The 23,794-nt window shown below is 43.5% G+C and overlaps 1 protein-coding gene across 2 annotated transcripts in view; it reads left to right on the top strand.

Moving 5' to 3' along the window:
- Positions 1-23,794, top strand: part of MSL3 (MSL complex subunit 3) — a 197,423-nt gene that overhangs the window by 1,419 nt on the left and 172,210 nt on the right. For both annotated transcript variants that reach the window (XM_085622581.1, XM_085622580.1), the window contains exons 2-4: positions 13,000-13,082; positions 20,824-20,919; positions 23,019-23,119. In XM_085622581.1, coding sequence (XP_085478707.1) covers positions 13,000-13,082; positions 20,824-20,919; positions 23,019-23,119 — 280 coding nt within the window. The remainder of the gene's footprint in view (positions 1-12,999; positions 13,083-20,823; positions 20,920-23,018; positions 23,120-23,794) is intronic.

The raw sequence follows: 23,794 nt of genomic DNA, 5'->3' as shown, positions 1-23,794 counted from the left end.
TACAGCACAGGCATGTCAGTTGTGTCTAGCTTGATGTGTGTGTTTGATGTACAGCATTCAGTAAAAACTTAAACTCAATGACGATCGGCAAAGGGTAGGAGTGTAAAATGTTTGACATTCTACATGTTTTTGCTGGAATATCACACACAATTCTGCTCCCCCTTTGCGCTATCGTCAGGTGATGCTACCTTAGTAGCATTGATGACCCTTGCAGTATGTGATGCTCTCGTTGAACTCAGGGGCCATCACTGAGGCGGTGTAAGCACACTCTTTAAAATCTCACCAAATTCTAAGCCTACAAGAAGAAAGGCAGAAAGCCAGGAATTAATTTTTATTTTGCATTTCATAACTGTCCTTTGGTACTAGACATAGTATACCACCATCAATTTTATCCCATTTTTAAACCAACAGAATGTTGCATTGTGCAGTTTCAAGTTTAGTTTTTAACTATTTCACTGTGGGCTCAAAACCCTAGCTTGCAGAGGGCTTTGGCCTAAAATGGCAGATTCGAGTAGAAGTATTATAAATGGCCTGGAGCCACTTTTCAGCTATGTTAAGTTTTGCAAAGTAGCCTATTCCATTGAAAAAACTGCTTGTTTCATGCGTAAAACCAAAAGAAAACTCTGCTCTCTTATTTTGTGACAATTCAGTCTTTCACTCATATCATGCATTAAAACAAGAATTGGCAACGTGAATCGTGTATTCGTATATGTAGTGAAAAGTTTTATACAAAGCTTCCCAACACAATGAAGGTACAACTTGGGCTGCAGCAGCACAACCTTCCCTTACACTAATAGTAGGCTAAGGACAGGTGGCAGAAGAAACCTATTCCAATTCACTCACACATAGAGGACAGGTACCATACAGGTAGCTAAAGAGTGAGTGAGTGGCACTAAATAACTGTTGGATGTTTATCAGTCAGTCAGTCAAAGTACTTTATTTCGATAAATAAATATCATAAAAAGACATAGGAACAATACAATGCACATTCATAAAAAAACACATTATTTCATTAGACAATTCGATCATTAAAAATGTTAAAAAGAGGTCAGTCAAATAAAACCATCTATTTACATTCATCTAAAAATTACATTTACATGCATGAATCCCCCAAGAAACAAGATCCAGATGACAGTGTTAATGAGACCATTATGGGTTGATATTTATCTAATTATTGGGTGACTTGCTTTTCTTAATCCTAATAGCCCCCACCAGGAAACTAGCTACATGATACATAATCCTGGGGGTTTGTAAAAGCTGTAAAAAAAGGATAGCAGGCTTGACTTGAATAAACCCAGCCTCCCTTAAAATAGGAAGCAAGTATTTCTTTCTTGGGGCAGTGTAAAAGTCACAAAACATCAAGAAATGTGTGGTGTCCTGAATCGAGAAATTATCACATTTACACGGACTGGCGTTTTCTGGGATACACCAGGATGGGAAGTGACCAAGTAATAGGTGAATCAAATTGAACCTGAAACGAGTTAAAAGGAACCGGTGAAAAGGAAGATTTACTATAGTTAAATATGGTTCGGTACCTATGTGGGTACTCAAAATGATGCTACCCCGAACCAAGGGTTTCTCCAGTTCAACTCTTTCTCTTTCTGAGCTTAATAACTCGCCCATCATCCTCTTTATAAGACCAATGTCTTTCGAAGTGATCTTTTCCGGTGCTGAAAAAAGTTCCGCTCTCCCCAATTTAACAAAACAATTTTTAATATAGACTAGCCACGGTATTTTTGTGGCTCTATCCAACTGCAAACAGTCTTTTAAAATAATGTGATTGAGGGGAATTTCTTGATTCAACCATATTTTTAACCAGGCCACGACCGGAGCTACTCTAATCAGGTCTGAAATGTAGCCCATTCCCAGTTCTGTATGGACAATATATGTTGGAGAAGACTGCGGTACAGAGAGTATCGATCTCAAAAATTTATTTTCAGTAGTCTGTATACTATCAGAGTTGCAATTGCCCCATATAGCACTTCCATATGTGGCAACAGCAAGACATTTTGCCTTATAGATTTTGAGTAGCGACGCTATTGGCCTAGCACCTAGTTTTTTACCAAAACCCTGTAGGGCTGAAGATGATCTTGCTAGGGCAATATTTCTGTTTTTTATCTGGGGGCCCCAAGTACCTCTTTCATCAAATGTAATCCCCAGGTAAGGAAAAGTAGCTACCTTACTCAGCTCTTGCTTCCCACAGACAAATGTCTTTGCGATCTTACTCTTTTTATTCTTGCCCATTATCATGATTTGGGACTTTTTGGCATTAATCTTTAAGTCCAATGATCCCATAAATTTCTCAAATACATCCAGTAATCTTTGTAAACCCACCCCAGTGCGTGAGAGCAAAACAGCATCATCAGCATATAGGAGAACTGGAATACCAAGATCTCCTACTCGTGGGATGTCTAAGGTTGCATCTTTGAGAATAGAGTCCAGGGCGTTTATGTAAATAGTAAATAATAGCGGCGCCAGGATACACCCCTGCCGCACGCCCCTGTCCGACTTAAAGTGACTTGTACAGCGCCCTTCAGAGGTTACTCTGATCGAGGTTGTTAAGTCAGTATGTAGGTCTGCTAGTAGATTGACAAGGGCCCTATCTAGACCAATATCTAGCAAAATTTCCCATAGTTTAGAGCGATTTACCAGGTCAAACGCTGACGAGAGGTCCATGAACGCCAGGTACATAGAACCCTCTTTAGCCCTTGTATATTTTTCCACTAGTAAATACAAATTAAGCCCTTGGTCTATTGTGCTTCTTTTTGGTCTAAAGCCATACTGGGCATTTGACAATATCCCTTTCTCCGTAAGCCACTCATTCAATTTTGTTAAAATAACCCGTCCCAATATTTTCACTGATGTATCAATCAGGGAAATAGGTCTGTAACAAGAGGGATCTTGTCTATTACCCTTTTTAAAAACAGGAATAATGATGGATTTTTTCCAGGATTCTGGGATTCTTGCATTCGAGAGAGCATTAAAAACATTACATAAAATTTTTGCCCAAAATTTCGGCTCACTTTTATAGACATCCCCAGGCACCCCATCGGGTCCTGGGGCTTTATTTTTTTGAGTTAGTTCTATCGCCCTTTCCACATCTACAACATCAAAGGTGACAACAGTGTCGCCAATAGAGGGTGCCCCTACATCAGTTTCCTGGATCCCATCATTTACAGCCACACTCATTGTTGCTGAATATATCTGGCTAAAATATTTGATCCAGTCTTCATCTGGGATATTTGCCTCCAAGGGGCTATTAGAATCATCACAGAGAAATGGCTGATTTATTATTTTCCAGAATAAGCTGCTATTTTTTAGCGTTTCTGGTTCAAGGAGTTGAGTCAGCGCATTTTCTTTCAAGACCCTCTTTCTTTCTAAGATGGTTTTTTTATACGCAGCCCTTGCACTGGTTATATCAGCACGAATCGTAGGGGTCGCTTTAAGAGCCTTTAATAGGACTCCATGTGCTTTCGTGCATTCCTTGTCAAACCATCTTTTTCCCATCGCGGGTTTCTGACTTGATTTGTTCTGAAGACCCTGGTTCAATTCCTTACAGATGTTTTCAAAAGCCATTAGGGTATCTGTAGGTTGTGTACTACTCTCTAAGCATATTTTGACTTCTTCTTCTACTTTGGCCAACACATCTCGTAAAAAAATGTCCGGCACAATTTTGGACCATTTCAGCCGTCGATTCTGGTCTTTAGCCTTCAAATTTACACCCCCTCTAGTTGTTACACTATTAAGTGAAATTAAATCCGTTTGCATTACTGCTAGTACAACGGGATTGTGGTCACTAAAAACTGAGACCTCTGTATAATAATTTAACACATTATGCAAAAAAAAGGATGAAACAAAAATATAATCAATTATAGTGGCTGTATCCTTAGCCTTAAAAGTAGGGGCTCTATATATTCCCTTCCCACACCCGGATTCATATAGGTTCCATCTAGCCAAAAAGATTTCCAAAAGCTCCCCAGACCTGGTGTGTTCTAGGTGAACCAGTGAGGAAAGAGGGGGGCCTTCATCCTCTTGGCTAATACAGGGGAGGGTACACGGGTGTATATTAAAGTCCCCTAATAGTAATAATTCGAAGGAATTTACATTAGCACTGTAGACTGACAAGAATTTATCCAAAACTTCCAGGTTTTGGCTAGTACACTCCTTAGCGTGTGTATTATAAAAATTTACAAATAAGATCCTGACCTTTTCAATGGTTAATAATTCAACAACCAAGCAATTTTCAGAGCCCGACATACACTGTGATAGGGTCCCTTTCAAATCTAGTTTGAATAGACTCAACAAACCCCCCTTAGCCCTCCCTGCCACACTACACGTTGCTGGAACAAAAAAATGGGAATAGCCCTCCAAGGCAAAATTGTTCGATATATCCCAAGTCTCTTGGAGGGCAATGATGTCAAAAGATTTTAAGGAGGTTATCCAATCATCAATCCCACTTTTGTTTTTTAAGCCGGCGATGTTCCAGGTGGCAATTTTAAGGGAAGAAACTGTTGGCTGTACCGACTTCACTGGTGTTTCAGACAGTCAGTCGTTTTCCTCCAGAGATGATAAAGCAGAAAAACGATTATGGAGGGATAAAGTATTACCCAGCTGGCTGTTTGGAAACTGCTGAACCTGCATGACCCCCCTGTTTTGAGTGGAAGATCTATTCATATTAGCCACAGAACCAACTGGCCCCCTCCCAAAACCAGGATACCTCTGCTGTACAGACAAATAGTGTTGAGGATTGTCCAAATGATTATAAAAGAAACCCAGAGGTCTGACACGTACCGAGTTTTCCACGGTTGGCAGAACAGCAGCCCTGAGGAGGACTGTTGCCACATGTTGGGGATATTTGAAGTTTATGATAATACAGTCCCCTCGTGTATTCTTCCTACCGCTGCCAATCCAGCTAACTCGACGGGTGAATAATATGTCTTCTGCAAGGGCACACGGAAAACCACAATTCCTGTTCAACCAGGCCAGCGTTTTGTGTTTTAGGGCAACATAAGTTTCTTGCCTTGAGTCAGACAGACAACTATCAATCTCCGGAGCATTAGTTAAAACAAGCGTATATGGCACGCATTCCGGAGGGAGGTTTACACATTCACTCCACCTTGGTCTTTTGCTCCCACCTAATTCGGTCCCACCTGCTATATTCTGCATGTTATTGGTATTTTGGGCATATTGTGTTTGTACTGATGCCTGTGCATTTGCACTACCCCATGATGGCATACACGTAGGTTCGGTAGTCAATAAATTAGTGGCTGAAGGCGCCTTTACATTCGCCCCGATGTCATTATCATATACCTTTGGCCCTTCTAAGTGATGTGCCTCTGGACCCCCTGGGCCCCCTATACTAGATCCCATCTCCCCCAATAGACGAGGTTGTGGTGTTGACCCATTTTGAAACTGGTTGATATAGGAATTTAAAACACCTTCCAAACTAGCAACTTTTTGGGTCACGCTGTCTAGCTTTTCTACCAGTGGGGAAATCAATGCCTGTAGTTTAGACTCCAGTAAGTTTGTCAAGAGAATAATCTGGGAAGGGAGCAGAATGTTTCCCTCGACATTATTTAATACCTCAGGGGCATCTTCTCCACTAGCAGGGGATGTGCTTGCCTTTTTAGGCTTCCGGGTTATTACTCTTCTAACCGGTGCCTTCCTACATGCACGTACCCTTCTACGTAATGGAGACTGGGGTGGTGTAGGTCTTAGAGGGGATGTCGCACTTGGACTTAATATGGGGTCATGGACAATATCCTGTTCGGCCTCTATTCTCTCCTTATTTATTTCTGTATCAGTATCCATTAACAAACAACGATTAGGCAAAGATGTAGACTGAGTACATGCCCTAGTAGGTGAAGAATCTGGGCTAGACCTTGTTAAAGATAGTCTCCTATCTTTGTTAATCTTACTGACAACCTTAACGAGATAATTATCCATTGTCCTTACTTCAGTATGTGGGACTTGTTTACCAGGCCTCACTTTAGACATTAGCAAGCTTTACAGTTTCAATCAAGTTAAGGTCACACAGACAATAGCAATATGAATTACAGCCTTGGGCAGGACATAAACAACTGGGAACACTGAGTCTTACTGTGTGTCCTGAGTGTAGAGTACACAAGGCAAATAACAGGGCCCGGCCCGGCCTTACTCGGTCCTCTGAGGGCCACAGAGGGTCCGCCCTTTGCCCGGGCTTAGCCCGGCGCCGCCCGCGCGCGTCCCGCGACGCGGAGGGAGTCTCCGACTTATAAGCGCCTCCGGGCGCCAAAGGAACCGGAACCGGAAGCTGACCGCAAAGCAACCCGGGAGCTGTAGTCTCCCCCTGTCGCGGGCGCGATGGAACCAAGCGCCGACAGGGGAGACCCACAGCGTCAGCAGCCCAGGAGCAACAAGGCCAGGACACTCCCAGCAAGACCGCAGGTAGGTACACCAAGCTCCAGCAGACTCCCCCGCTCCACCGAGGGAGTCTCCGACTTTTAAGCGCCTCCGGGCGCCAAAGGAACCGGAACCGGAAGCTGACCGCAAAGCAACCCGGGAGCTGTAGTCTCCCCCTGTCGCGGGCGCGATGGAACCAAGCGCCGACAGGGGAGACCCACAGCGTCAGCAGCCCAGGAGCAACAAGGCCAGGACACTCCCAGCAAGACCGCAGGTAGGTACACCAAGCTCCAGCAGACTCCCCCGCTCCACCGAGGGAGTCTCCGACTTTTAAGCGCCTCCGGGCGCCAAAGGAACCGGAACCGGAAGCTGACCGCAAAGCAACCCGGGAGCTGTAGTCTCCCCCTGTCGCGGGCGCGATGGAACCAAGCGCCGACAGGGGAGACCCACAGCGTCAGCAGCCCAGGAGCAACAAGGCCAGGACACTCCCAGCAAGACCGCAGGTAGGTACACCAAGCTCCAGCAGACTCCCCCGCTCCACCGAGGGAGTCTCCGACTTTTAAGCGCCTCCGGGCGCCAAAGGAACCGGAAGCTGACCGCAAAGCAACCCGGGAGCTGTAGTCTCCCCCTGTCGCGGGCGCGATGGAACCAAGCGCCGACAGGGGAGACCCACAGCGTCAGCAGCCCAGGAGCAACAAGGCCAGGACACTCCCAGCAAGACCGCAGGTAGGTACACCAAGCTCCAGCAGACTTATCAGTTTATGGAAATCATACAAAAAGTACAAAACTCCTGGAAGACATAGCCAAACCACATATGCAATTACCATATGTTCATGCTCCTATAAAGTATGATGAGCGCTTACGCTCGCCTACCTAGTATGTTACGCTTCATCAGAGGGTTCAGTATCCTGCACTAGGAAGCATTCAAGAGTATTACTGTACACTGGTTGTGCACAACATCCTACTTATGAGTTTCCTAGTTTCGTGAAGTTATGTTACTTATGTCAACATTTAAGTTCTTCCTTTGTTAAACTGTCAAGCCTATATTAAAATTATGTGTGGGTGAGCTAAACATTTTTTTAAAAACAATTTTCCTCTACCATAAGATAAAAAAAAAATTGGGAGAGCAGAGCAGCAAATCCTACTTCTGTTTTCTATCAACAAGTTTCGATGCTTGAATATCGCACCTCAGGGGTCAGGCGTCATACACTGGAATATAGGTCTCGTATGAACATGCCCTGCTTCGTATGGCATGTTCACCTACTGGGGAGGGGAGATGGGGCACATTTTCTTAGGCCCCACTCCTTGAAGAGGCCTCATGACAGGTTGGTAGCAAACTGCCAGCATGTGCAGCATGTTTCACTTGACGAGTCACTGTAATTGTAGTGTGCTCAATGAAACAGGCCGTGCCAACGCTTCCAAGCCAGAATGACAGCTGACTGGGTGTGGGCAGTGGGAGTGCATAGGTTTTGAGACTGTAAATCACCTGCCTAACACAAAAACATCTCCTGTATTATTTCCAGCGACAATAGGGCAGTGGTAGTGGCTTAGTGACGGCCGGTTCACATGATTTTCCATTTGCCATTCTGTGCTGCATTCTGTCTGGAAAAGCAGTTTCATGATGCTGCAGAGAGCAGTTCTTAGCTCAGCCATCTAGCTCATCTGGTGGGTCTTTGATGGATTACACATTCATACCTATTAATTGGCACCTAGGAATAGACCTGTGGATTGTCTTTTGCAAAGGTTTTGATGGCTGTTTCCATTTTTATGTGTCTCACAATTGCTTTTTTCCAGTAGTTGATCAGGCACACTATTTGCTCACTCTACTCTACAGCACAGTGAGGTTTTTGCAATTGATATTAATCCAGTAATGTTTTAATAAAATGCATCATCTATATTCTTTTCATTTTAATGTTTTAATTTAACTGCAGTAGATTTGGCAACTACTAGTGCTCTCTCTGACTTATAGGTTACCATCTTCCTCCCATCATTTAAGATTTGCCTTAATAGTCTACCTCTTCTTCCTTGAATACTAGATTCATTAACAACCTCACTCTCATCGGCATGTGCGACATACAGTAATACCACGTGCACACTTGATGATACCTTAACTTCTATAGCATGTTGCTTAATGTATAATACATATTAGTCTGCACATATTTTCCCCATCTACTTTCAATTAACTAACTTTTATTCTCTCTCAATTGTGTTGTATGCAACCAAACTGACATTGTCCATACATCTGTACTGTTTCTCTCCAATGCATTTCTTGTAGAAATGTTACTGCTGCTAAATATATACCAGTTGCTTCTTAAATACAGAGCTTAGGTGAATAAGTACATTAAAAGCCTTATCTGTAGCTACTAAAAGTGATTAACCACAAGAGCAAACAAAGGTACAGTAGCCGTTGCAACCCTATTAGCAACGCTACCTGACATACTATTTTCTTTTGACATTCCCCTCAACCACTGAATATTTATATTTATATTTATTAATTTGTAAAGCACTTGGTTACACCACCGGTGTGTCCCCGCGCTAGAAGCAGACTCTCAGGGAGGCAGCGTAGAGAGTCTACGCAAAACCTAGAGGCATGTGACAGTAGTCCTAGTGGATCTGCTCTGGTTAGATAGTAAGAATAGCCATATCTGTAGATTTTTGCGAAAGGTGGTTTCACATGGTTCTGCTCTTATGTCTGCAGGCAGTGTGTTTCAGATTTTGGCTGCATGATATCTAAAGGAGCGTGCACCCATCCTCACTTTCTGTATTCTCGGCACAGTTACCAATGCCCTGCCTTTGTATCTAAGGTTCTGGCTTGCTGAATAGGATGTTATCAGTGATTGGAGATACCGTGGACCTTTTTTTGAGAGGATTCGGTGACAGTAGCACATTGCCTTAAACATGATTCTTTTCTCCACAGGTAGCCAGTGCAGGCTTGCCAGAGCTTTCGATGTGGATATTCTTTTTGGGAAGTTCAGCACTAGGCGGGCTGCCGCTTTTTGTATTGATTGGAGTTTTGTCAGCCCTTTTTTGGATGCACCCAGATATAGAACATTGCCGTAATCCATCTGGGAGGTGACCAAGGCATGTACTATTGTTTTCCTTGCATTGATAAGTAATAGGTAAAGGATTTTTCTCAGGACTTTAAGGGCCCGAAGTATTTCCCCGTCACTTTCCAGGTTTGGTTGTCAAAAGTCAGTTTGGAGTCGAACCACACTCCGAGGTTTTTTACTTCTGCATTCGGAGTTGGTAGTTGACCTAGCGTCTCGGGCCACCAAGCAGATGTCCAAATGGATGGTGCCTTTCCCCGATTAACACCTCTGTTTTGTTCCCATTGAGCTTCAAGCAATGGTTTTACATCCACGCTGCTACCGCCTCCAGACATTGGGAGAATTGGTGGGCTGTTTGTTCCGGGTTTTGAGACAATGTGACAATTAGCTGAGTGTCGTCAGCACATGACACAATGGTCACGTTATGACCTTCCACAAGCTCTGCAAGTGGTCCCACATATAAATTGAATAATGTGGGGCTCAGGATTGATCCCTGTGGGACAGTGGAATACTCTTGGATGTATGTGTGACTTGGAAACACCGTAAAGAGAGGAAAGATGTCATCCAGCGCAGAGCTGAGCCCCTCACGCAGCATGCCCCTAATCTTTGTAGAAGGAGAACGTGGGAGACGGCATCAAAAGCCGCACTTAGATCCAAAAGGATCAGTGCAACCGTCTGTCTTTCATCCGCATATAGTCTCAGTGGTTCGGTGGCCAAGAGCAGCGCCGCCTCCGTTGAGTGCACAGCTCTGAAACCCGATTGTGAGGGGTGAAATAGGTCATTCTTGTTGATATGATTAGTTAGCTGCTTAATTGTTACTTTCGCTGCCATTTTTGCAAAGAAGGGTAGTAACAAGATGGGGCGTAGATTTCTTAACACAGAGTGATCTATTGATGGCTTTTTCTTTAGTAGGCGTACTATTGCTTGCTTCCATGTAAGGGAAACTTCTCCCTGTTGAAAGTAGTGTGCAATTAGCTAAGAGATAAACGGCATAGTGGTGTTTCCTTCCTGCATTAGGATCCCTGGGCGGGCTGGGTCTAGTGGGGATCCGGATTTAATTCCTCTAGCTATGTTCTTCAGCTCTTCTAACTCGGGCATGTTGAATTCATCCAGGGTTTCTCCCTTGAATGCTGTGTCTGGCCTGCAATCTGGGTCCCTGCCCTGACGTGCTTCCGCTGGGAAGGCGCCATATATTTTTGTCACTTTTTCTGTAAAGAAATCGGCCACTTATTGCAGGACTTCTCTGAGGGGGTTATTGGGTTAGTTGGGTTTTTCATTGACTGGCGGGATTTCAGTATGTAGAACAATTCTTTTGAAGAATTACTGGCCCTTTCAATCTTCTCAGTATGGAAATCACATTGTGTTTTCTTAATAAGCATGTGGTATTTTTATAGTTCTATTTTATATTCCTCCTTTATCTTGATACAATAGTTTTTCCACCACTTTCGCTCCAACTGTTTGCACTCTTTTTTGTCCTTTATCAATGATTCAGTAAACCATGGTGCGGATGCTTTAGACCTCTTAGTATTCATTATGGTCCACAGTGCTATCTCATCCTGTGCGTCCGTTATCCATGACTCGATTTGTCTATTGGGTATGTTTATGTCTTTATCAAGTTTAAGATCATTTTTCAACAGTGCCTGTGTGAATGTGTTGGAGTTGGTTCTGACCCATTTGCTATATGTAATTTTCTGCTTAGGCCTCTCAGCCGTGGGTCTGTGGGAGGGAATAGAGAAGGAGACTAAGTGGTGGTGTGACCAAGGGACTGGCCATGATGTCCCCACTTCAATCTCTGTTTAGTTGGTGAATATTGGGTCTAGAATATGACCCGCTTGGTGCGTTGGGGCATTCACTTTTTGCACTAGGTCAAAAGTCATAAGGTCTTTACATAAAGATTGTGCTTCGAGGTTCTCTATATCATCAAAATGTATGTTAAGATCACCTAGGATGAAGAAATTGTTGTGACGTAGAGCTGGTTCGACCACTTTCTACCTCAGGCTCGCCACAGATTGAGTTGCTGGGCCAGGAGGACAGTAAATCAAAAGCCTGCTATGGTGTTATTTTCTGCTGCTGAAAGTGTGAAAAAGAGAGCTTCGCATTTCTCTAGATTAGCTTTGTTTATGAAGCGTTTCATTGAGAATTTATAGATACTCGCGATTCTGCCTCCTCTTTGTCCTACCTGATCTTGTCTCATTATTCCGTAGCCTTCCGGGAGCCCATCCAAGATATCCGGGATAGAGCTCTTGTTAAGCCATGTTTCTGTAAGAAACAATGTGTCAGGCATTTTACCCGTTAGTATTTCAGAGATTTCGTATTTATGTTTTGTTAACGACCGACAATTTAGTAGGAGAAAACGCAGTTTTGGCACCTGCTGCTTTGTGTGTTTTCTCGGTGTAAAATCCTTGTTACAGTTCCCACATATCAGCAACTTAGTATCTACATTAATTTTGTGCCTACAAGACTTCAGGATAGGCGCCGACAAATTAAGTCACTCATCCGCTGATTATTTGATACTTAGTTGGGACCTCCAACCGGCAGGGATTCTGTCCATAGTGCCGGACGGGGGCAGACGGGCTTGCCTTCGGCGTGCCGGCGGCGCACGCGTCCGCTGCAGCATTCTCCTGAAATAGGCTGATAGCCGCAAAGGATGGTCTGCCAACTTCCGTGAGCGGAAGTGAGTGCTGAGGCTGGGTCCCGCCCTCCGTTCATACGGCACAAGCAGCCTTGTGGACCAGGGCATGGACCGAAGGTTAAAAGACTTTAAGCCAACACTTGAAGGTAAGTTAAAACTGGTTAAACACTAAGGCTAAGTTAAAAACTGTTTAGAGTCGGTAGTCAGTGCAAACAACTAAGCAATCCTGTATTTAAGGAGTGAAATGTGCAAAAAACGCAAAACTCAAACTTTTCAAAAATTAACCATAAAGTTATCGTCTACCTGTGCCTTTGTTTTGGTGTTACTGCCTGCTAACTGAACTTAGGCTACTTTGATCTTGTGTCTCCTACAATTAATTTACATTTAACCTTATCACTTCTGCAGGGAGCCTAAGAGAGTCGACCGTAAGAAATGCTTCTGTAGTTTTACTGTGTGCCTGCTGTCTCCTGCTTCATGTTAGGCCTTCTGACCCATATAGTATACAGGAAATGTATTCATTGTAACTGTGAATGAAGCCCTGTTCTTTTCTTTCATAGATTTTAAAATTCTATCAATTATTGTTTTTGGGACCTTGTAACCTGTTTTGTTTTTTCAACTAGGACAACAGAACGGAACCCTCCAGTTGGAATGCCACCATAAATTGTTTAGTGTGTTTATTTGTCTGATTGCTTTTTGGCCAAAGTTGTATTTAAAAGTCCATTTTTAATATGTTTTGATGCACTGACATATCCAAATTGATTCTCAGATACTGCAAGTCTTTGTCTCATTTGATCTGATTTCCTTTGTGATATTCCATTTTGAAATATATTTTAAAGCAATGTTATGCATTTTGAAAATACAAATATATTTTAGCAAAACTTTTGGGCAGGCATTTTAAAGATTTGCTGTGTTGGTTAATAGCACACTTTCTTTTTTCAGGTGGTTGATGTTATTGTTGGAAAAGATGAAAAAGGCAGAAAGAATCCAGAGTATCTGATTCATTTTAATGGTTGGAACAGAAGGTGAGCTTTCTTGGTACTCATTTTGCAAGCTTTCAAACTCTGTGCTCTTTTAATTATTTTGTGTTCTTTTCTGAACGATAAATGCACAGCTTTTTGAGATAATTACTTTTGAATCTTTTGGCGAGTATGTTATCCTTTTAATAGTCTCATGCCTCTGATAAAGAAACCATTTTTATTTTTATTAAGAGAGCAGTGTAATATCTTCTGTAAAATTTGAAAAGAATGTTGACTATTATATTCTGACAAAGGCTTCTTCCTGCAGATTCCTCTCCTCATGAAAGTCCTCCAGGCTCCAGACTGGATGTGGGAAATGTTTACCCTACAATAGCTGCCCAGTGTCTCGGGGTGGGGCACTGTGTTTACAATTGCAGTTGTGCACAAAGGTGTTATGACATCTGGCTGTATATTGTGTTGACTGGCTCACTGGTGTAAGTTCCATTTTTTTTTTTTACACCTCTACAACGCAGGTTTGGAGCTTTTCCCTGTTCCTTAACTACAAGTTCTACAGCAACTAGACCAAGTGTCTCTAGCAATGGTCTCTAAGTTACGAGCTCATAAGGATGCCCTGAAATCTTATCTCCACTAAAAAGGGCATAGGATGGAGAAGACCTCTTCGTCCTTAAGGGTATGGTCTGACTCCCAGGACCGATCTGAGACTTGGTAGCACATTTCCCCAATTCTAGCCTCTTTCACCTTCGCCTGGTTCTGGTTCTCAAAAAGAGGCAGCCATAGTTTATTGCTTTTTCTGCAGACACTTTCTAGGTTGAGGCCTTTTGAACACCTTAGAACAGCACAGGACCCTCTAGGCCACTCCTCTGTTGCGGCACTGTTCTAGTGCATTTGGCAGTTCTGGCACTTCAAGCCTGATGCCACCAGACTGAGCTTCCAGACTCTGGCGCTGCTTCCAAGGAAACTATTGTCTACTACGGCTGCCTGCACGGTCCATGACATCATCACCTGCACCACCGTCAAAGCCGTCCTCAGTGCCACATCAACTATCGAAGTCAGTTGATGTTATTTTAGTGGCAGGAGACAGAGTATTTCCTCAAAGGCTAGTGATTCACTCGACTGGAGAAGATCTGTGGCTCAAACTTTGCCTTATACATGTCCATCAAAAACTGGGGGATCACAGCACAAGATAATTAGGAGATTGTTAACCTCCCCCTCCTTGCCACACTGTTGCTGATCTCTAGACAGATCTACAATACACTAGTTAGTGGTCTTGACACATCTCCAGAGGGTACTCCTTTAGAAGAAGTTTGTTCCTTTTTGTCTTTTTTCACTGTGATACTGTTGTATCCAGAGTGAGGAATAATGAAGGCTCAAGGTATGGGAGCATGAGAGGCTTTATTAATGACCTACCTTCACGCCTCGTACACACATAATAATGAAAACTGTTAAACCAACCAATGCCCGAATGCTCAACATGAACGTTCCAAGCACGAGTCCTAGTTCTAAGGATATGCAGGAAAGAAGGTGGGAAAGGAACGGAGGAGGGGGAGAATGGATAAGGGATAAATGCAGTGATAAAACACGTTAAGAAATAACACGTTTCCCTTCTTAACAACAAAGAAGACTTAATCCTCAAACAATATTTACCTTGATGGAGTTCTAGACCTAGATGCAATTCTCACCCGGTCGGCTATGGAGTCCTCATCAATTGCTGCTGGGTTTTCAGAGAAAACAGAGCGTCCTCCTGCAATAGGTTCCTCGATACTTTTCTCACATAGTTTAGAACAGTCTTCATTATCCTGTGAATTATCCTCAACAGAAAAACCTACTGCTCACTTCACTGGACACATCCATGAAATCATGTGCCATACCACTTTCACATTCCTCAGACATTCTTTCACTTTCATGTGCACTTAGACAGCCTCTTCATAATCCAACATTTACCATCTTGCATGATAACACTTCTCTTATTGGTTTTAATCACTTGGATGGGATCAGAAAATTTGCTCAAACCTTTATTTATCGTTCTGCCCCATCTAATTCTCACAAAATTACCTGTAGCGATGTTACAAGGAGCAACTTTATGTGCCATGTCATATTGTCTCTTTAACACTCTTTGTTTGTCACGGATTTACAATCTTATGCCCAAGAGTTAATCCCTTGCTCAAATCACACCTTCTATTCCCCTCACTGTTCACTCTGCCCCCATGTGATCTTTTATCTCTCCACCCAAAACTCTGTTCCTCCTCCTGGTTTCTTTCATTCACACTTGTTACCTTGTCTGTGCATAAAGTTGTCCAACCTCAGGCAAGGAATGTCTTCACAAAAAGCTGGATGTTCTATAGTTTTGTTCAAATGGATACATGTCAATTTCAAGGGAATCACTAATTAACATGAGTTTTCTTCAGGACAAGGGTGGTGGACCTCTAGATTCACATGAGGGCAACTAAGGTTGTCAGAAATACCTTACACTAGATATGAAATAATGTTGTTAAAGATGAACTATGTTTATAGAGGTCTTCAGAATGTCCATGGTGTAACTCTTACAGCGTTTTCTGAATTACATTAGCCTTTAATTTGTGAGCTTATGTTCTCTCATGGAACTGGTAAAATGATACTGTGCCTAAGTGTGTGATCTGGGTACTGGAGATTTGAGCACATCTGCCTTATTGAGCTGACATACAACTGATTCAGCGGTGAACCAGCAACAGATACTCCAATACCATATACTCACCTGGGCCCATAAACACGCATGCACAGGCCAGTAAAAACCGCCGGAGTTGAGGTTTTGAGTTGTTTCTTACCCCAAGATTAGTTACCTGTCATTCCTAACTAATCTTTCACTGATCAAAAAGTTATTTCCTCTGGTCAATGGACCATTAGTTGAACTAGTTGATTGTGAAATGACATGAATTATTTCTCTTTGTCATGAAATGACCACAGACTCGGGAAAATAATTTTAAACGCTTTATCTAAATTAATTTCATGTGAACCATTCAAAGTACAGCACAGTCTCCATCACTCTCAAGAGGGAAGATTCAATTAATCAATCAATTCAATCATTATACTCAACAATGACGATGCTCAGAAAGGAGAGGATAAGAGAGAAAAACACATCTGCACATTCACGAAAGTATAGTTACCTAGAATGGTGTGAAAACCAACCCCTGGCCAAGGAGCTGGGAAGTGTCCCCCGGGAAAGAACAGGCAACAAAGGCTTCAGGACAGGATAGATGACCTCTCTAGCACTGACGCTTGCTGAGCACCCCTCTCTGACACTCTCTTCCTCCTCAAGATTCTTCCGCGATCTTCTTCTAAATTATTTAAGTTTAGGTAGATGGTTCTGCAATTGATTCTTCATTAGCATTCGCTCGTCATTCTGACAGCATCCCGAGCTCTGCAGCATTCAGCAAATCTCCATCTGACTAACTAACTATGACTACCTCAATTATACCCTACAATATTCATGTACCACCCATTAATGTTGCAATATCGTAAAAATAATAACTCCGATTGGACAGGCAAGGGGGTATGATCATCACACCATTCTTATTTTTCAATTCAGTCTTTCAGTCCATTGTTTAAAGATCCCACCCCTTAATTTTTATTCATAACTTTTTATTCCCACCCGTATTCACATCTTATTAGACACAAAAGTATAAAATTCTTATGTTCCCATTCGTTTTCAGAGGACTTTAGTACTGGTTCCCAGGGTATGTATCATTTTCGTCCTTGGACTGTGTTCAAGAGTCACATCACTTTTTCTGGCTCACTTACACCACGCATGTGCAGGGATCAGGTGGGTTACAGACTCCGGATTCTTACAAGAGGCCCAAATGTATACTAATAGAAAAGTCAAAAGAACAAATATTAATTTCAAATAAAATGGTTTCACTGTATACCACCTATCTCTACTCTAACCCCATTTACTTATAAATGTTTTCCCCGCATTATCATTAGTAAAACAGCTTGGTTTAGTTTCAGCAGAGCATGTGCGCTTTCAATCTGTCATTTTAAAAGCGTCTGCATGGGCGCAAGAAATTCCCTCCAACCGAAAGCTCGTCATACTGCGTAGATGCAGTTGACGTATGTGTGAGAAAGTGGCTCTGTATATACTGTTCCTTAATAGGTGCAGGGTGTACAGAGTCCACAGTCCCCCAGGGTTTGACAGAGGTTAAAGTTAGATATAACCTTACTCTCTAAAGTGGTAGCTTGGTCAAGCAGTAAGGCAGTATCAGAGGACAGTGTAAAGCATTTGTTGTACACACTCAGTAGCAAATGGTCTCACACACTCAATAACTGAACTCTAGGCCAATGGTTTATATATAAAAAATATATGCTTGTTTTATTTTAGAACCAACACTTGGATTTAAAATATACTTTCTCAGAATGAGATGTTTCATATAAATACTTTTGCAATATGCAATTGACTTTTATAAACAGTTAAAAGTGGTTGCAGTAGGCAACTCTATTTTAAACACAACAATGCATTGAGCTCAATGGTAAATTCAAGTTATTTGCAACAGATTACTTTTTAGATTACTTTTGGAATTCCAGGACTGGATCCTAGATTCAGTCCTGGGTCAGTACTCCGAATCAAGTGATGAAAGTCGACTTAATTACTGTAATGATTTTTAAACAATATTTAGCTATTTTAAAAGTTGACACTTAAAAAATATTTCAAAGAAAACAGTCAATGATTCCCTATGGAAGAAAATTCAAATTGCAGGTACAGTATGTTCTCGTTACTTTTGTAATCCAGTACTGGGTGCCTAGACTCAGTACTGGGACCTTTATCCAAAACAGGTAAGTAATTACGTTTTCAGATATTATACGATTTTTGAAGAATATTTAAAGATTGCAGAAATCGACACTTAGAAGAAATTTCACAGAAAAACAGTCAATGGTTTCCTATGGAAGAAAATTGGGTTAAGGGTAAGTACAGTTGTAAGTATTTTTTAGAGTCAGTGCTGGGCACCATAATCCAGCACTGGGAGCTCACCTAAGAGCAGGTGAGTAATTTCGTTTTCGTTACTCTGCTGATTTTTGGTGAATATTTTAAGATTTGAAAAGTCCACACTTAGAAGAAATTTCAGGAAAAAGCCAGTCAATGTTACCCTATGAGGAAAATAGAGTTAGCGGTTTAAGGGTAAGTACTCGACTGGCAGAGTTGAGGTTCTGGGCATAGACTCAGGGGTCCCCCAGGGTCAGGTAGGTACAGTTGGTTCACCCTCAAGGGCTCTAGGGCAGCCGGGTGCAGAGATAGTTAGGCCCAATGTTATCCTAAGAGGGATAGGGGGACCTTGGTGGGTGGCTGCTGACTGGCAAGCCACGCGGCTGTGGGAGCTGGGCTCCTGGTCACTTACTCAGGGCAAGTGGGGAAGTAGGTAGGTGTAGAGTTTTCACTGCCAGGGCCACTCGGGCGGCTGGGTGCAGAGTGCTTTTGAGCCTTCGGGCGCTCAATTGATTTCAATGGGAAATCTCCGGTTTAGAAAAAGACTGCAAGCTCGGGGACGAGGACTCTTCAGGTGCCATCACCACTTCGAGAGGTAAGTTGGGTAGTTGGAGGATAGGTAGGTACCCCGGGATTGGGCACAGGGGTCGCGGGGCGCCGCGTGCAGGGGTGCCTTTTGGTGTCTGGAAATCTTACCCTCTGTTGATCGCGGTAGGGGGGGCACCTTGTTCTGAGGCTGCAGGCTTCTTCAGGAGTGTCGAGGGAGATCCTTGGGTGCCGGACTCAGGGTCACACTCGCCATGGGGTCATCCTCGTGGTCTTTGTTCACTCCGGCACTGGCCAGGCTTGGCTGGTGCAAAGTGTGCTGGGTTCGCGGTTCCGGGCTGCTGCCAGGGATTAGAGATAGGTTTTGAGTAGAGCCTCTACTCATGGGAGTTCCAGGGGCTTAGAGCCAAAAGGTAGCCAGGTCCTCCAGGGTTGGTGAGGTTGCTGGCCACAAGAGATGCCGGGTTGGAGCAGGAGCAGGTTCGAGGGTCGACAGGCCGGTAGGGCTGGGGCCAAAGCAGTTGGTGTCTTCCTCTTACTAGCAGCTGCAGGGCAGGTCTTCTTTCTTCTTGCTCATCTTTGTAGTTTTTGAATCTGGAATCTGGGGAAGGAAGGTTCGGGTGCTCCTAAATACTAGATTTAGGGGCGTTACAGGTAGGTGAAGGGCAGGGACCAATGGGTCCCTGTCCTGGGGTGGGTACACCCCCTATCCTGCCTCTCTCCTGTGGGAGGGGGCAGTAGCCTAGTCCTGATAGGGTAGGGCTCCCCATCTTCAAGATGGCGATAGCCCGGAGATGTGCTTCACCTCGCCTCCCCCACCTGAGGGATGGGGTTGGCAGGCTGGCACATCCCTTGTCCTTATTTGGGGTTTCCGGTCAAAGCTTCCTGCCAGAGTGGGGGGTTGCAGGGGCTTGGGGAAGCTCACAGAGGCGGAATGCCTTTGAAGCTTCTCCCTGCCCATCCTGGGGGAGGAGATTTAGCACCTCGCCCAGGATGTGCATTGTTGCAGGCCCAGGAGAGCAGGGGCTCTCCTACCCAGGGGTCCAGCAACATGTCTGCTGGGTGGCAGCCTAGGCAGCCTCAGAGCAGACGTGGGTTGTAGGTTAGGTTTAAGGGGGCACCTCTAAGATGCCCTCTGGGATGCTGGGTACATTAAATCCCACACTGGTATCAGTGTGGGTTTAATGTGCTGAGAAGTTTGATACCAAACTTCTCAGTCTCTAGTGTTGCCATTATGGTGATGTGGAGCTCGTGTTTGACGAGCTCTCAGCACCATGTACTCTTAAATGGCAGCACTGCACATACAGTGCTCAGGAATGGACCTGGGCACTGTAGGGGCACAGGGCTCCTGCTCCTGTGCCCACACCATTGGCATAAGGCACCCAGCTAGAGGGGTGACTGATGTATGCCATGGCAGTGTAGGTGATGGGCATGGCACACAGGGATGTGTGTCATGTCGTCTTTGTTTTTGTCTTGCACCCAAACACTCAGCCTACAAAGGCAGTGTGTGTGTGTGAGGGTACAGGGCCTCTAAGGGTGGCACGAGGAGTGCTGCAGCCCTTAGAGGCCTTCCCTGGTCACAAGGCCCTGGGTACCTAGGGTACCATTTACCAGGGGCTGACATGTGGCCCGGGTTTGCCAATTTGGGTTGGGTTTGTTTTTATGGAAGGAACATAGGCCCTGGGCACCTGATTGGTAGGAGTCCAGGGCACACTCAGTCAAAGTACATTCAGCAATTCAGCAAAAAGTAGGGGCATACCATGCAAGAAAGATGGCACTTTCTCACAGCATGCGCAATACTGTTTCCCCCGTTAGTGGCCATTTTAGATTTACACTCGAGTTACTTGTTAGTAAGACACGTAGGCAAGCTTCTCTGTCTTTTATGTTAAGTGTGATGCATATTAATTTACACAATAAATAGTTAATACAAGGTTATGAGTTAAATGATAGGATTGCTTCCGAGCAAGTCTCTTTTCTACGAGTCCTTGCTCCATCACAACCAGCTGATATTTAAAAAAAATATAGCATGGCAGTTTAACCATGTCGAACAACGCAATTGCAGTTTACTGCATACTGAACAATTTTATAGTCTTACTGATGCAACAGTGTGTTTTTGCTCCATTGAAACCAATAATTGAGATGTTTAAGAAATGGTCTCCAAGGGTATTTCAACTCAAGATAGTACCAATGCTTGACATTTTAGTTTTTTAAAGTGCATGCTAGACTGTCAGTGAATCCTAAGTGGAAGGATTTGCCTCAGTTTCACAACAGACGTTTTATCATCTACAGCTGGGATCGATGGGCGGCTGAAGATCATGTTCTTCGTGACACGGACGAAAACCGCAGATTGCAGCGCAAATTGGCAAGAAAAGCTGTTGCTCGCATGTAAGATAAATTTGATTCTAGCAGAAGAAAAATTTTGCGAAATACTGAAGGTAGTTTTGTAGAGCGTTTTTAACCCCCTTTTGAACCAACTTCTTCTTTTAAAGAAAATTGAAGTGTAACTATTATAATTTAATTTGCAGTATACCATCCTGAACACAACCACAAGCCAATTTAACGCCTGATTTAGAGTTTGGAGGACAGGTACTCAGCCACAAACATTAGGGATATCCCAGTCACCTTATTACAGGTGCATTAGGATACAATACACTTTTAAAAAGGAGCCCTGGACACTGGTTCCACTGAAAGTTTCCAGGGGTTAATGTTAACTTAGCTTGTGGAACCTAATCCATACTGAGTGTAGAATGATGGTAGATCAGATTTCGTACTGCACGGTTAGGCTGCAGAAGCCCAGGTAGACTATCCAGTTGTCTTTATAGGCAGTTTGTGAAAGTGGGGTCTGGTGAGACAGTTCATGCTTGTAGCTAATCTGCTGAGAGCCTGCATTTGTATTTCTGCTTATTCACGAAGTATTAATACTTCATAATATGCGTTGAGTGTCCTTGATGAGACTGCCAGACAGGACAGGACAGTCCTGGATGCTAGGATTTGTCCCTGCCACACTTAAGAGTATGAGGCAAGTGTGAAGCTTGTACCTGCAAAAGGGTGCCCAGCCTGATATGATCTCTCGCTGGACAAAGGGAGTAGATTTTCTTGGGCCAAATCGGTGGGCGAGTGAGCACTTTGCTGGCAGTAAGTCACCGGTGAGCACATTATCTTGAGCCTTCTGTCGTGGGAGCTAGTGTTGAAGCTGGTAGTGTAGCTGGCTTAAACCCAGATCCTATAGCCAGAGGAGGGCTACATTTGCTCCTTGAACATAGCAATTATCTAAATTATTATCGGACTCCCAAGCAAGGAAGGCTTGCAATCCAGTCGGTGTGCTCACTTGAAGCTCAAGAGTGTTGACACTTTCCGCCTGTTCAGATGACCTTTATTTTAGATTGCTTCTTACATTTGCGTAGCTCCAGCGTGAGGCAGTGCCAGATCTGTGGTCCCTTAATTTGGAAGGTTGGCTATGTCCCAGTCCCAAGGGAAGTAAGGAAACATTACATCTTGGCTTAAGATCATACTTCAAAATAGAGAGAATGAAAGCACGTTTGTGAGGGAGATAGTGTTTGTATTGCTAAACTATCTACATGGCTCTGTAATGTTTGATTTGCCCTTGCTTTCTGTTCCACATGCAGACAGCGAGACTGCAGTATCTTGTCCCCTCTGCTGTATTTAGAGGTATTGATGTTAAAAGAGACTTTGATCCTGGCTTGCATCTACTTGTGTGAGCGCTTGTCAGCAGAATAGAAGGGACATAAATATTGCTGTTTTTTACAGCCTAGCTGGAGGCACTGGGATTCTCATTATTCAACTCTCCTGGCATCTGCATTTCATACGAACAAAGTTCATGTCCTTAGTCTTGAACTTTGATACAGTAGCCAGCGTCCTGGACAGGTTGGTTTCATACCCCCCTACTTTTCAGCAGAGGCAGAGGGAAATTAGGAAAGGGGGGGGGGGGAGCTAAGGATAAAGGGGTTAAATGCATAAACCATGATATGTGATCGTTTGTACACAAGTCTACTGTTTCTTATAGTGCACAACATTCTTCACGTTATTGTGTTTTTAGCCCAGAATTTTTGTTTCTTATGGGCAGCTAATGTTACCCCTTCTTCTCAGTTTGTGGGAGTTCCCCAGTTCTCTGACTTTTAATCTTTGCTCAGTGCCTCCTGACTCTCCTGTCATTGATTCTCCTGTTATATCCTGTATACTTTTTTGGTTACCTCACCCACCCACATGCTGTTACCACTCATCTGACCTCCTTCTGCCTCACTCCAATTGTCTGAGCTTCTTTGCTATCTCCTTCCGACTTATTAAAGAAGTATGTCTTGGGAATCCTTCCTAGGCGTGTTTTACTGACCCTGGTACAGATTTGCAGGATCAGGCTTGTGAACAGGATAGTAAAAGTAGTGTAATGCTTTAAATAATTCAGCTGCACTATTGATTCATTTCAGCAATGATACTGGTTTTTTTTTCTACTTTTGTTTGCTTTTTAGGAGAAGGAAGGGGCGGAAGAGAAGACGCTGTAGGTTGCCTGGTGTAGACTCTGTCCTGAAAACCGGGCCCTCAGAAGATAAAGAGGAGGTTGAAGAAAACTGTAAGTGTACATCTATTGTTGTTTATGGTGGCAGAGTTTTGTGATGTTGCTGTTTGTTCTGTAAATTGAGTACGTAGGGCAGCACCTTCTGTGGCATCTACACATTCACCTAACTGTAGACCATGACCCATGTCCACTTACTGCACCTTTGAGAAGCATACATGCAAGCCAGTCGGTCGAAAACTGCCATTTCCAGCTCAAACTGGTAAAGGGTATACTAGAAGTGGTGTAGAGAGTTACTCTGGTTAGGGGGTTATCGTTTGTGCCAATACATTATATGCCGGGATGCCTGCTTGGATTTTACAAAAAGTCAAGAGAAGAGGGAAGAGTATTTTAAGATTGAAAATGTTGTCTCACCTTACAAGGCCCTTGATGTACCATTGGCTGTATTTGTAATAGAGTTGAGTTTAAAGTTGCGATGCTTGATCAAATCACCCCCCCCCCCAAACAAATAACATCATTGTTTATCCAATATAGGTTAACTAGATCTCTCGGGTCAGGTATAGGCCTAAAGCTCACAGTGTCAAGAAGAAAGTCTGAGGATGCACAAACTTTAATCTCTAGGCTAAACCCTGGATTGCCTTTTGGCTGAATCTCTTATCTTGAAGCAAACTGTGGGATGTAAAATAGATGCTATATACATTATTAACAACTTGACTGAGAAGGCAGTTCTCT

This window comes from Triturus cristatus, chromosome 8 (assembly GCF_964204655.1).
Source record: "Triturus cristatus chromosome 8, aTriCri1.1, whole genome shotgun sequence".
Lineage (NCBI taxonomy): Eukaryota > Metazoa > Chordata > Amphibia > Caudata > Salamandridae > Triturus > Triturus cristatus.
The sequence above is the reverse complement of the archived record's forward strand: the minus strand, read 5'-3'. Positions and strand labels throughout refer to the sequence as shown.